Raw genomic sequence first — 15,511 nt, forward strand, 5'->3', positions numbered from 1 at the left:
TCGTCTAAAAAGACCAGAATTATGGGCCAACAACTCTTGGTTTTTGCATCACGATAATGCAAAGTCTCACACTGCACTCGTTCTTCGTGACCATTTCGCCAAAAATTCCACGCATATCGTTCCACCTTATTCGCCTGATTTGGCTCCGTGTGACTTTTGGCTATTCGCAAAACTCAAGAGACCACTTCCGAGAACGCGTTTCGAGTCGATTCATGAGATAAAAGCTGAATAGAAGAATGTGCTGAGGGGACTATTTTGAAGGGGATGAAATAGATTTACAAGAATAAATAAAGATTTTTCATTTTACAACCAAATTCACCTTACTTTTTGTCTGTCTACTTGACAAAGATGACAAAAAAAGAGTAGTGTTTAAAAACTTATTCACTACTGATGCCCAGATATAACATTTTAAGGACTCTTTATAATCAGTTTTGATTATATTTCAGGAAGGTAAATAAGTAAAACAAAATGGTTTTGTTTTGCATATTCCCTTGTGAAGTTAAAATGTAAATATTGTAAGTATTGCCCGTGGTCGAAATTCGAAATTCGAAAAAGACCGATTCCCTTTGTAAATAGTTGTCGTAGTTGGTGTTTTAATCACTCTCTGTTTTATCTCTGTCTTTGTTTCTTTATCCTTATCTTAGTCTCTATTACTATTCTGCTCTATATCTTAATTTTTTTGCTTTACCTTTGCCTTTATCCTCAACTCTGTCTTATTTTTATCTTTATCCCTATTTTTAGTTTCATCCCTTCGCGTATCACCTGTATTTATCTTGTATTAATCTTAATCTAAATTTCATTGTTAAACTGCTGATTAGCAGGTTTCGTTAATTGATTCATGGCATATACAAGGTGAAGTTCAAAATAAACGAGACTGAGCTAAAATAGAAACGACAGAAGCTTTGTTCTGATAACTTCGAATTTATTTATTCAAAATCGTCCTCTCTGGCCTCGATACACTGTTTTGAGTGATCTAAAAGCTTTTCGAAAAAGTGTTTTAGGTCTTTGACCGGAATGTTCTTCAGGATGTCGTAAAAACAAATGAGCACCAAATCGGTTGTGACTATTATTTAGGTGACTTATGAATAACTTTTCAACTCCAACGTGGCGTTCTTAAACTGAACAAGTACAGGATTGCCCATATTCGACAGATCCATCTGGCAGCCCTGTATATTTTGACAGAGACGTCTGATCGCTTAATGACATACCGCGTTGAAAGTGTCAGTCCAAGCAGATTTTTACCATGGAACAGTACGAGCCACGCGAGCGCTCCCTAATTGTTGAAATTTACATTCAACAAAAGAAGTCAATTGTGAAAAGAAGAAGAATAAAATTGTGGTGCCAATTATTCGTCGAAAGCGTATGAGGCAGTTCTGGATTCAACAAGACGGCGCTCCACCACACACAGCTCGCACCACAATCGATTTTTTGAAGAAATTGTTTCCTCTTCGTTTGATGGCGAAAAATGGCGATTTTGACTGGCCACCGCGTTCGCCCGATTTAACGCCACCTGACTTCTTCTTTTGGGGATATTTAAAATCAAAGGTTTTATTAATAAGCCAAAGACCATAGAAGAGCTGAAGAACAACATCCGTGAGGAAATAGCCGCTACTTCAGCCGAAATGTTAGCTAAAACTATGCAAAATGCTGCAAAACGGGCACTATACGCCGTACAGGCTCAAGGCGGTCATTTGAGAGATATGATATTCAAAAAGTGATGTTAACAAATCTAGTTGAATCTAATAAAATGATTATTATCGTCGACATCAAAAAAATTGTTTTTTTCTTTGATTAAAAAAAAAAACACACGGGTCCGTCGAATATGGGCAACCCAGTAAAATCTGCTGGCAAGGAGTATTAAACGGGAATATAACAACACGATTGGGAAGCAGTTTAAGGAATTTGCTAATGTTTCTTTCCACATACATACAAATTAACTGTGCATAACTTACCCAAAAAGGCCGGTATTGCACCCAGCGGCATCACGAATAAGCTGACTAGAAGGTCGGCTATCGCCAGCGAGAAGAGAAAATAGTTTGTTACATTTTGTAATTTTTTGTCGCGTGCCACAGCCAAACAAACAAGAATGTTGCCAAGACCACCAGCAAATATGAAAAATATGACACAAAGGAAAATCCACTCATAGTCGCGCTGCTTCGATAGCTTATTGCCAAGCGAGTAGTCAACGCTGAGGTTGCGTGGGCCCCACACTGAAGCTGCTGATTTCCTCGGCTGTTCGGTGGTGATGCTTAGGGGGAATTGCGCTGTGCTAACATCACTAATGGCGGAGCTGCTGCCATTCAACAGCATATCAAAGGCATTCCACGACCAGAGCGCATCATCATCATAATCACCTGCTAGCCAACTGTGGTTGAATTGTTCAGTGGTGGCATTTAGCAGTTGAGCGCCGAATTGTGGCAACCATTCACTGGCATTCAGTCTATTACTACTACTACTGAGGAATTGCTGCCAAGCGCTACTCAATGGATGGCGGCTGAAATCGCTGCTGGCGCTTAAGCTATCAGTCAAATTATGCTGGAACGAGTCATCAGATGCTGCAGCAGGCAGCGATGCATGGTAGGCGGGTGATTGTGTAAGTGATGCGGTTATTTGTTCGTATTGAATGCGCAGGTAACAGATAAAGTCATCTAAAATAGAATCATTGCTGCTGTTTGAACCAAAGTTTACGTTCCTTGTATTTGTCGCCACATTGACAGCATCAGTGGTATTAAACATATTCGCTGTAGTGGTTGTTGCTGTGGCTGCCGTCTGCATGCTGCTCTCCAATATGCTGGTGGCTGTCGTTGATTCATCACAGTACAGCGTTTGGCTTTGTACTATGTTGCATGTTGAAGTTGCAGTTGTTGTTGCTTCACTAATATTAATACTATTAACTAAATGACTAAGAGGATCATCTTGTAATTGCTGTAGTTGTTCCGGCTGCTTTTGCACGAGCGCCAAATTAAAATCGACCACCGGCTGCTGCAGCTGTTGCACTATCACTTCTGTATTCATTACGCAATTGACACCGTCCACCCGTGGGCCACCCAACGTTTCGGACACCGTTGCCGCGAATCCTTCGCCAATATCATTTTTCTCCACCTCAACTTCTCCATCCTCCTCATTTGCCGTGATCGGCTGGCATTTGTAGCGCGCCCTACGCAACGCCGTATTGAATTGACTGAGCACGCAGCGGTAGGTTTGAGTGAGCGGCGATGGCGGGTAAGTGTTGTCAACGTCAGTTGGGTTTGTGGTTTGCACACTTTGTGCTGCTCCATCATTGCTGCTGCTGCTGCCCACATCACTGTCACTGGTGCTGTCTTTGATGTTTGCTTTTGGCCCACACCAGATGTCTGCTTCCCAGAGTTGTGTCCACGCAGTATTTGCCAGCCGGCAGCTGTATGGTTGGGTGATGTTGGTATTTGCTGTTGGAATTGTTGTTGATGTCGTGTGTGATGCTCTACTTGATTCATCGCCAAATATTTGTTGCATATCCATTTCATTATAAAGCAGTGGGAGGGCGCTGTATGACGTGGGCTCTCACTTCTTTGGTCTCATGTGGCACAAAAACGGTGAAATCGTCATTTTATTCGCGTTTATTATACACAGATTAGTTTCGAATTTTCGTGATACAAATCAAAGTGGAATACGTTGAGACTCTGCAAAGAAAGCCATACAATTTTTCGTGAGCAAATGATCCAAATCATAAAAAATTGTAAAATGTGAAGTTAAAAACTTATTACAATATCTTAACTTTCACTTTGGTATTAAACGGTATTTCAAAAGTGACGCCTAGATGCCAGTGGTGATTGTTTGGGGGAAGTAATCATCCGAATTCGTTGACAATTCAAAGGCTAATGAAAAAATTTCAAGAAACTGGTGCCGCGCATAGAAAAAGGACTGGCTGACCAAAAACTAGAGGCCTTGGTGAGAATATTGTTGCTGTAGCGCAAAGTGTTGCTGAACAAACTTCAACATCGATACCTCGAAGTTCTCATCAATTAAACATCATGAATTGGCAATTTGGCAGACTTTGCCTGTAGACGGACCCATGGTGGATTGTTAAATGATATAATTTTTCTCACATAATTCTCAAGAATTGAATTTTGAATAAAATTTGTGAAACGTGAAAGAATCTAATTTTTACATGTTTTATTTTAAAACAACATCTGGGCACGTCTTTTGAAATACCCTTTATTTATATATTCATATATTCGAGAGTTTTGGTCCAATTTAAAAACCATTTGAGGTCAGTTATATTATTAAAATTTTATTTTCCGGAGGAAATCAGGAAATCAACATTCAATTTTAACTATTTTTGCTGGGTTTAGAATTTAATCATCTGACACTTAAAACATATTTTCAGGACAATCCTGGAATTAACCACAGTGGTAACAATTGGAGGAAAGCTTTTATCCCGAAAACTGGCAAAAAGGCGGGCCTTACCCTGAAAGCCTATGAAGTCCATAAGCTTAACTTCTTTCCTACTCAAAGCCATGGAAAAAATAATTAATCAATACTTGTTCAGTAGATATGCTTAACCTAGGGATTTGCCTCTCCATGTTGAACAATATGCTTACCAGTAAGGCAAGTCAACTGAGACTTTTGTACATAGCCTTACGACTAAGATCAAAAAGACGTTGGCTGGTAAAGAAATTGCCCTGCGTACATCGGCTGACATTACGTAGGCTTTTGATAATGTTTCTTTAAGCTCTATTGAGTAAGTGATGGTTAGAAAGGAAATAGGTAGACTAATCATAACGTGGGTTCTCAACATGCTGGAGAATAGCACAACAATCTTTGAAACTGGGCCGAAAATATTATGTGTCAGGTCAACCAAAGGAGCTTCTACAAACATTCGTTGACCTCAGGACTTTGCTTACGATCCAGTTATTCTGGTTATAGGTTAGTTTAACTCTGGCTATAGCCCATCGCATGCAACTAGCTCTCAACATAGCGCTAGATTGGATCGGTGTCAAGAGAAAGGACTATCGTTAAATCCGAAAAAAACATTTGTGGTACACTTTACCCGAAGAAGGAAGCTAGATTTAGGGTGTCTTAAACTAAGGGACACAAACTTAACTATATCCGGGTTATGAAGTATCTGGAAGTAATCCTTGATAAAACCTTGACGTGGGAAAATCATTTAACGTACACCACAGCTAAAGCTTTGAGAGCTATTGTATATACACGTGTCAAAGGCTTTACGGTAAAACACGGGGTCTGCGGCCAAATATGATGGCTGGGTCTTATAAGACAATAATAGTGCCAATGATCACCTACGCCTCTTTGGTATGCTGGCCAAAAGTAGACTAAATTAAGACCAGGTTTACACTTAACAATGTAAACAGAATAACTTTTCTGAGCGTAACGAAAGCAATGTGAAATTGTCACTCAACGATTTTAGGAATAGTCACTGAACTCACTACACTCCACCATGTAGCCAATCGGTCGGCAGCTAGTATAGTCCTAAAGCTTCAAAATCTATTTCATCTTAAAGAAGGCAATCTTACAGGGCATGTAAGAATTCTGGGTTCAATTCTGAATTCTCCGCGCTTTACGGTCTGTGACGGAAAGATGGAAAGAAAACTAGAATTCTCCAAGAATTTCAAGATGATCAGCAGTGATCGCTCAGAGTGAGGAGATAATGAAATATCTTTAAACAGGGCGCAGAGGTGTGGTTTACTGTTTGGTACAAATGAAGTCGCCAGTGCCGAGGCTGGAATCGTCAGACTACATTTCAAGAAGGCAATTGCAATGGTATAAACGGTTCACGCCTTAGAGCTATGCCCCAAGGAATGTCTTCTTAGAGGCACATGTGGTGCCAAACGATATGAAGTTCCGGACACTTTAGCGAAAAAAGGTGCAAACACTCCTTTCATTGGCCCTGAATCTTTCTTAGGGGTAAACAGCAGCAGCTTCAAAAGTACCTACCTAGTTAAAATAATTTGACAAAAATAATTCGTTAAAAAATGCTGTTGATTGATTAAGTATTAGTAATAATGTGTTTAGTTTTCCTAATACTCAGAGAAATGTTTGAAACAAAATATTAGGTGAAATTAATTGTTTACGTCAACAGTTGGTTTCAAAGTAATTCTTGGCATTTATCTTAAAAATACAACATAAGGCAGCAGTCGACATTGAGTCACAGTACAAGTCCATTAATTTCAGTCTTGTCAGTCTGATTATTTTCTTATACGTAATTTTATTTAAAAATATAGTGAATCATTTTTAACCCCAGTTAAAATGAGTACAAAACGAGAGAGCTATTCCGTCCATTACAAAAAGGGAATCGTGGAAGACTCCAGGGGTGTAAATCTTGTACCATTCTGTAAAGAGAAGATGCTGGATCTCCGTACGGTTTGTAAATGGCATGCAGACTACGATTACCTGCGTCCACTGGTGGACCAAGGAAATGAGAAAAAGCACATGAAAAGATTGCCTCTGGGAATGGATTACAGGCAGGAGAGCAATGGCTCTGGTTGTGCGCAGAGCTGGTATTCTAAAATTTACCCTTGAAATAGCAAAATAGCAATTGAATTTGATATACCTATCCACAATTTTAAGAATATATATATATCCCTAGAACACACACCCCTAGAACACACACCCGGGTACAAATGTATCCCGGGTGTGTGTTTACGTGGTATTTTCTGGGTGTGTGTTCTAGGGATATATATATATATAAATATATCCACAATCCAAAAATTTAAAGCCTCCTCACTGGTTGGACAACTTAAACGATATGAGCAGTCTCTAAGGAGATCAACAACATTGTTTAAACTGGAAGGCAATGAAGTCGTTAAGCGTGCACTTCCGTTTAAGCTTTTTGTTGATGGCATCGATTTTTCGAAATATGAACTCTCCAACATGATTACAATGGATGAGACCGCGATATTCCAAGGGCAAGGAGCTCAAACGACAGTTGACCATAAGGCTTCTTCGTCAATTTACGTTCCTTTTACCAGTTACGATAGTGCACGTGTTATCTGTATTTTGGCAATTCGTCTGGATGGCAAGAAAGTATCGCCATTTTTAATCACTGAAGGTAAAAAATACCAGCGTGTTTCAGGAATTTATGTCACTGAAAGTGAAAAAGACTGGTGCAGCAAAGCAGTTATAAGAAAGTGGGTGGATTTTATGCTGCCACCACTGTTCAGCGGTCAAAATAGAGGGTTTTGAGATTCAGCTAGTACTCAACGCGCTAAAGGCATGAAAAACTTTCTTGGTGAGAGGAAGGTTGATCAAATAAGGATTCCGGCAGGAATGACTGGTTAGCTCCAGATACTTGACGTTGCAATAAACAAGTCATTCAAGGATTATTTGCGGATGGAAATCAATGAATATATTGAAAACAGAATGGTGAGAAATCATCGAGGTAATTTTTTAAAACCAGACTTACAAGAAGTTTTGAATTGGGTAAATGCATGGGACAAAAAAGAGAGTAATACAGTATCTTATTTTCGGAAAAAGACGGTATTACTAAAACAACAAGATAACATTCGCAAATAAGGTTACACTTGACGCCACCATTTAGTTTGGTATCCTCACAAAACTAATACGACTGTGTAAGATGTCTTTGGGCTCTACCGCAAACTCCATCAGATTTCGAAGTATTCTCTCCGAGCCGTTCGATAACAAAAAAATTTTTTGGCGCTGCCGACCTAAGCCGCACTGGTACTATTTTCTACAAGAGCACCATGCTGCTAACATATACCGGCAGATGAGAAAGTTTTAGGAGCTTTAGAGAGAAATTCTACGTAAGATGTTTGGAACCTTCCGCGTGTACGGTGGGACAGGGAGCTTTGTGAGCAATGTAGTGACATGGAAATAGTTAAGCATTTACATAGAAGCATGCAGAAGCCACGTAGGCTTGGCCATATCACCTATATGAAATAAAACGCTCCAGCAAAGCGAATATACCACTGGATTTCCCAAAAAGGTTGGCGAGAGAGGGAAAGACATCTTCGTTGGAACGACCAAGTGCAGCAGGACCTGTCAGCCTTCGAGAATTCTAAATCGCACAAACTGGCGTGCTATTTTAGATTCGGTCAAAACCGATCCATGGTTACAGCGCCAGATAAGTAAGTTAGTGCACAAGGCGGCTACCGTAGCCATAAAAAAGCTTTATACGATGAGCGCAAAAGGCGCAACAACACCAAATAAAAAAAAAATTGCCGCTCAGATTCATCGTAGTTGCGTGGATCTACCATTTGTTGAAAAATATCAAGACTCATACCGCAATAGGATGCCAAACACCCAACAAATGATTTAAGCGCTAATTAAAAAAAAAATAGCTTTTCTGTGAGCAGAACGTAAAAAAAAGATAAAAAGAATCAAGCAATTTGCTGACTGATAAATTAAATATTAAATATTAATTAAAAATTTCCCCATTAAAGTCAAATGCGAATATTTTGTTAAAGCATTCAAATTCATTGTAAACTAAAAATCAGCAAAATTTGTATTTTTTGGCTTTTTTGCCTACTTCATAAGCTCAATAACTGCCAATAATTTATTCATTTCGCCATTTAATCTAATGCAAAAAAAAAAAAAAATGCTAAGTTAGAAAAAATTTTTATGATGTACATATAATCACACATACATATCTACATGCAAATGCACGAGTGTTTTCCTCTAGAAAAAAATCTATGCTGACAGTACTTAGGTACGTTAACATTCAATTATCCGGCGCTACAAAATACAAACGCAAAAATACAACAACTTGTCCTAGAAAAATAACTGAATAATTGATAGAATACTAGTTTATTTTTCAGATTTACAAACTCATATTTATTTTCTATTTTTTGCTTACACGTATAACTTTTTATTTTGGTTTCAGAAACCGCATTTATACGAGTGCACAAATAATTGCTTCAGTGACGAATAATAACCAATTTCGTAGCGATTGTACGAAATGGTTTATGAATATATTTTTTAACTTTTTTGAGATTCAATGAATGAAGTAAATTAAAAATATATCACCATTGAGTGCGCTTCAATTGTGCGGGTTTTCCAGCCACCACACACAGGAGTATTTGTATGTAAAAGCCGGTCATAATTCGAAAAAAAGTATGTCTAATCTCATCACAGAAATTATCTTCTTGAAGGTAGGTAACCGGTTTATCAAATAACAGACAGACGCCAGAATTTTCACAGCGTTTGGTGCCTGAGCATTGTTCATTGGAACCTAGTCATTGCTTTAACCATACACCTTTGTTCTAGTCAATCTTATATTCCCATGTGTAATGGTTAATTGTTTGTTTTGTGAAGTGAACGAAACAATCTTCTTTGACATGGAAGGGCAAGGTATGTACTTTATGATAACAATATCTTTTTTTAGTTTCATGAAGAGATTGCATTCCAAGTGAGAATTTTTAAGTTATAGTAAAAAGTATTTCTTTTGACGTGATAACGTCTTATAATTCGATTTAACAGGCTGCACGCACGAAAATATGTGTCGTTACCTTGCTCATTAGTGTTACCTTGCTCATTGCATTGAATGAACTGCAAGCGAAAGCGCGGAACGAACGACAAAGCAAACAAAGCAAACGAACGGCAACGTTCGACATCTTGCTCTCTCCTACTTAAGTGAGCATATATATGTATATTATGTATATGCGCATATGTACATATATAAATTCCCGTATTTATATTTGCATATGCCTTCTTATTGATTATTATTAATTTGATTCACTTGAAGAATTTAAAATAAAACCAAGTTTGTTAATAATACCTGTTGTTTTAACCCATTAAATCCCAACCTTATATAAAACAGTTTTTTTTTAAATGCGTTTATAAAACGTTTATTGAAATAATGTAATTAAGCTCCTTAAAAAAAACACGAAACAAAATCGAAGAAATGCATTTTTTGGGCTGTACCCAATCGAGTACAATGGGATAATATGTATATATATTGCCTGTATATGAAAATATGGAGTATTAAATAAAAAGACACTTTCAAAGACTTCCTTGGTTATTAGTTCGGTTAACAGTATGGAAGTTTTTGAAACATTCTCTCTCTACGCAAAGGGCTACATTGCATAACTCGCAAATCCATCGAATTCTTTGGTGACACTCCCTGAACCTCAGCTGATTCGATATCCTTTTGGGAAAATGGTTATATGAGGAACCAGCTATTGATGCCGTTGTCGATCGTTTTGAAGATATGTCCCGGATATTATAATTGCGTAAATAAAATCGCACAATTTCACGTTGGTATTGCAACAAGTCGCATTGACTCTTACTTGTCATTTTATAAAGCTTCCATACGTTTACTACGCACGAGCTTATCATTGTGGTGAAAAGAGGAAACCACCATTTCTTTCCTCTAAACTTTATATTGTAAGTATTCAAAGCTTGGTCGTGGAGGTCAACTCCTCCCATTCCTGAGTTGTATTCCGCTATCAACTTCGGCTGATGGGCATTCACCTTGCGCCTCTCTTGTCTTGACCATCGTTTGACGGTATGTAAAGGTTTAATTCTATCAAAGTTTGTTCCCACTGTCACAACGCTATTGTCATTCCACGTCACAAAAAGTATTCCTGAGTCAGAAAACCTACAAAATTTGATACAAAACAACTATCGAAATAAATCATTATGATAAACTTACATAAAATCAAACGGGGAGACCGTTGCTTCTTTTGTAGTTCTTTGTTCGTTTTCAGAGCACATTTTTTGGTCCGCCGTTGACGAACAGTCCCAGTAGCCTTAAATCCTTGTTCTTTCAAAATTCTAAGAAGGTCATATGACGTAAAGAAGAATCGAAAAATACGATTCCAAGGTTGGAATATCATCACGCAATATACAATATTATCCTCTTCAATGTCCTCCTCATTTGTGTCACAGTGGGTATTTGGCGGTATAATAGCGAAGTCGAAGTGACTACGGTCGCTTGATTCAATATAGTCGGTGGCCGCAGAAAAGTTATGAAACCTCTTTCCGTAAATTTTTTTTACATCCATTACCAAATCTACATGAAATATGCACACAAAATATTTATGAATGTTCCCACTGTACCCATGCGAGTACACCAGAATTTAAACTTACCGAAATGCACTTTTCCACAACTTTTTTCGTTTTTTTGGTATAAAGTATACAAATTATATGTATTATGAATATTACAACACTGAACTTTTTCCGTGATAACTTAGATTTTCTCAAACAGAGAGCTTATTGCAAACTAAACCATGAAAAGAAGAAAAATAGCAAAGGTGCACGCAAAGAGAAGTGAATAACGGATAACGGGACTCAAAAAAAAGAAGGAGAAACATGTGTATTCCTTTTCGACATTGCTCTGTATTATAAAGTGGCGAGTACATTTAAAAATTTGTAAGCGTTGGCTTTTGACGTCGTTTCGAAAAAGATGCTTTTTCTGTACTCAAGCGAGTACAATGGGATCGAATGGGTTAATGTAATATTTAACCTTATAAGAGTTGGATACTAATATATATATATAAACATGCATATACATATACAATTTCGCGCCATTTTCAAAACGAACAAAGATGCATACAAATCATATGGACATATCAAATATACGAATCTATTCCGGACGCAAGCAAATGTAAGCTAATGTGCAAGCGAGAGCGCGGAACGAACGACAAAGAGCACAATCGGCCCCCGCGTTCGGCAACGTTCGACATCTGTCTCTGTCCTACTTGAGTGAGCATATATATGTATGTATATGTATGTATATGCGCATTTGTATATAAATTCACATACTTGTATTTGCATATGCCTTCTTCCTGTGTGCATGGTAATGAACCATTTCTCTGTTGAGAATAGGACGATGATAGAAAAAGTAGGAAATGAAAGGGAGTGTTTCGAGTGTAAAGTGTCTTGAAAAAGGCAAATCGATGATGGTGCCTCTTAGTGTTGTTGACTTATTATTCATGAATTTGATAAATGTTTCGCCATTTTTCACGTTTGCGTAAATGTAACTTGACCTTTTCCATTGCAATTCGATTTACCTCCTCCTCTATATCCATACAAAATATCTATCAAACAAATAAAACTTTGTTTTGAAAACTGCAACCATTCCATCAACATTTTCTAATGACGTTGTCACGTTAAACTATCGTCAGTAAACCGACTTTACAGACAACCTCTTTTTTTACTAAAATTTAGCAAGCAATAGTGTTTTTAAATAGGTCTCAGATCTAAAATTGTTAGTGTGATCATAATATTTGAACCCTTGTCAAATATAAACGGTAATAAAATTGTCCCCGCATGTCCACAATTTTTTTTTTTTCAATTCTAAAAGTATGCACTGCAAAAACAGGTTTCTTAGCGAAAATCACTTGTTCCCACTTTTATGACATTTTTTTTATGTCGCCTATAAACACAGAAAGAATGTCTTTGCCCAAGTTCCTAAAAGTATCTTCACAGCCGACTGAATATAAATGCTGAAAACATAACCTAAAAACGTTGTTGTGTTGGAACGGGGCAAAATTTGCATACATTTTGTAACTTTTGGAAAAATTGTATTAAACTATGAATTAAACATGTAATTAAATAAAAAAATGAACTTCATTTTAAAATTAAGTTTAAAAAATCACTTTTCTCGATAATGTCATTAGGTTAGGTTTTTGTCGGTTGGCAGACCTAATTTTCCTTGAAATATAAATGAAGACATTTACTCTTAAAATACATTATCAAAACGTCTACTTTATTAAAATAAGACAATTTGAAGACATGTGTTTTTGCAATGTGGATAAACATTTTTATTGATTTTTCAACTTTTTGAAGACCCAGAAACCTCTTCTCGGATCACTGGAATTAATCAAGAGCTTTTAGCGCGATTAAGAATTATTTTAGAAGTTATTTCAAGCAGCTACGATGGATCATAGATCCTGTTAAGTTTGATAGATATGCACAAATTACAGCAAAACTTTACACTGACTTGTATGACTGGCACCCAATACCTCCTACACTCCATAAGGTATTAATACACGGTGTCATGGTCATCATTCATGCCATTTTACCAATTGGACAGCTATCAGATTTTTCCCGAAAATTTAGAGTAGAGTGCAACAGAGATATTCTGAACAGGTTGTTACTAACATCTGACCCATGGACTAGCAAAACGAAAAATAAAACAAAAGAAAAGCCACTTTCTGAAGAGACAAAGAAACTCCTGTTTCCGGGTACACCGATAATGGACGGAGATTAAGTCACAGCTTATTCAAGTACTAGAAAAAAAAAATCACAAACCTTTAATTATATGCCGTTTATCAATAACTTACAAGGTAAGTGTGAAATAGATATATTTTTATTTAATTTTGTTTTATTATTGTGAAATATATTACCATTATGATTCATAAACGTGCTTTATTAATAAATGTATTCGAAAAAAGCACTTAATAATTTTGACCGGTTTTTTGACTGAAATACTCCTATGTGCGCCAATGAAAATTTACATATTTTCTAATGTTAAATCTACTTTTATATTGAGAAAGAAATTTAAGTAGTGAGCGTTTCCATGTCAAATGATTCACGTATTTTGAATATTGTCGTCAATTCTCCTGAAAATTGGTTTATTTTTTGACTTTATTATAATAAGAATTGAACTTGAAACATTTTGAAAAAAACTTTATAACTTTGAACTTTAAACCATAGGATTGCTACTTTGTTCAACTTCAAACTCCAAATTTCGGTATAAGTATTATTAAAGAGAAATTTTTATGGTTCTTTAACATTAAACAATTTTTTTTTTAATTAATCAGGATAAAATATTTATAATATATATAACTTCTATGAAAAACAAAAAAAAAAAAAATTTTCGCCCAAAATTTTTGCTACATTGGTTTTATCGTTTTTGAAAATCATTTTTTTTCCATAAAAATTTTATTTTGTTTGTAAAATTTTTGAAATTTGCCCTTTCAGATGTTTTTATTTTTGTTTCATTAACAGCTGAGACTATGCTCAGTAACCATGAAACATTTTTTTTTCGTCCAAAATTTTTGCTACATTTTTTTATCATTTTTGAAAATCACACCCAGATTTTTTGGATTTTTTCCATAACAATTTTATTTCGTTTGTCAAATTTTTGAAATTTGCCCTTTCAGATTTTTTTTATTTTTGTTTCATTAATAGCTGAGACTATGCTCAGTAGTCCCCGAAACAATTTTTTTCGTCCAAAATTTTGGCTACATTTTTTTCATAATTCTTAAAAAACACACCCAGATTTTTTGAATTTTTTTCTCTATAAAAATTGTATTTTGTTTGTCAAATTTTTGAAATTTGCCCTTTCAGATTTTTTTATTTTTGTTTCATTAATAGCTGAGACTATGCTCAGTAACCACTGAAAATTTTTTTTTCGACCAAAATGTTTGCTACATTTTTTTCATCACTTTTGAAAAACACACTCAGATTTTTTGGAATTTTTTTCCATAAAAATTTTATTTTGTTTGTGAAATTTTTGAAATTTTGCCCTTTCACATTTGTATATTTTTGTTTCATTAATAGCTGAGACTATGCTCAGTAACCCCTGGACGTTTCAAAAGGGCATCCTCAACTTTTCGAGTTATATTCAAATACGTACAGCAAATCAATGAAAATTACTGCTCTAGGGATGCGCTTGCATTCGCACTAGAATGTTTTGCTCGAAGGATGGCTACGTACAATAGTATGATTATCTTTCACTGTATTTGAATATAACTAGAAAAGTTGAGAATGCCCTTCAGAAACATTCAGCGGCTAGTGAGCATACATAGTCTCAGCAATTAACCCCTTACCGCATGTGAGTCCATATAGGGTATCGTAGCTTTAATTAGATTTTATTTTGAAATTAAGTATTATAAACTATATTTTATACTATTTTAATTCGTCAAATATATCTGTAGCAATAAAAACGCAAGCAAATTGTCTATGATTTGATGACATTTCGAAATAATCCCGCTTTTTTGCGACTGGGTGAAAATGCTAAATTCAAGTGCGAGTGATTCATTTTTGAAAAACGATACCAGAATAAAACGTTACTGCTTTTTGAAAAAAAAAATACATATTTTCGCGTAGTTGATTTGCACATCATTCTCGACGTGTACTAATTTTTACTCTTTTCAACTATACTTTAAAACTGGTTTTTATATATAGTTCCGTAAAAAACACCAAAATATACAAGATTTTCATTTTTTTTTCTTTTAATATTTAATATGACAGCTAAATAAAGCTATTTGTATCGCATTTTATGCAGTAAAAGGTTTTGAAAAAATTTAGAAAACAAAAATTTTTTCCCCAAATAATTTTAAAGAAAGAGATACAATTCCTTGAACAAATTTTGTTTCGCTTCTTTTTTCTTTAAAATTTTTATATTTTTATATTTTCTTTTATTTTACAACGTTTTGCTTGCTGTTTGGCAAAAGGTTAGTATACATTCGAAGAACTCTTTCTGCTCTACAAAACTATGTTAGTTGTATTTTTGAGTTATTTAATTTTTTATTAGTTTTGAGGTTAGAAATGGAATACTCAGGAGGCAAAAATCAACATTTTCGACTTCTTTGCTTTTCATCGA

General features: G+C 35.8%; 1 protein-coding gene across 1 annotated transcript in view; it reads right to left on the minus strand.

Moving 5' to 3' along the window:
- Positions 1-3,653, minus strand: part of LOC128870739 (5-hydroxytryptamine receptor 2A) — a 70,654-nt gene extending 67,001 nt beyond the window's left edge. Inside the window, exon 1 of the mRNA XM_054113277.1 lies at positions 1,953-3,653. Coding sequence (XP_053969252.1) covers positions 1,953-3,498 — 1,546 coding nt within the window. The 5' untranslated portion in view covers positions 3,499-3,653. The remainder of the gene's footprint in view (positions 1-1,952) is intronic.
- Between the last annotated feature and the right edge of the window lie 11,858 nt (positions 3,654-15,511).

Source organism: Anastrepha ludens, chromosome 2 (genome assembly GCF_028408465.1).
Source record: "Anastrepha ludens isolate Willacy chromosome 2, idAnaLude1.1, whole genome shotgun sequence".
Lineage (NCBI taxonomy): Eukaryota > Metazoa > Arthropoda > Insecta > Diptera > Tephritidae > Anastrepha > Anastrepha ludens.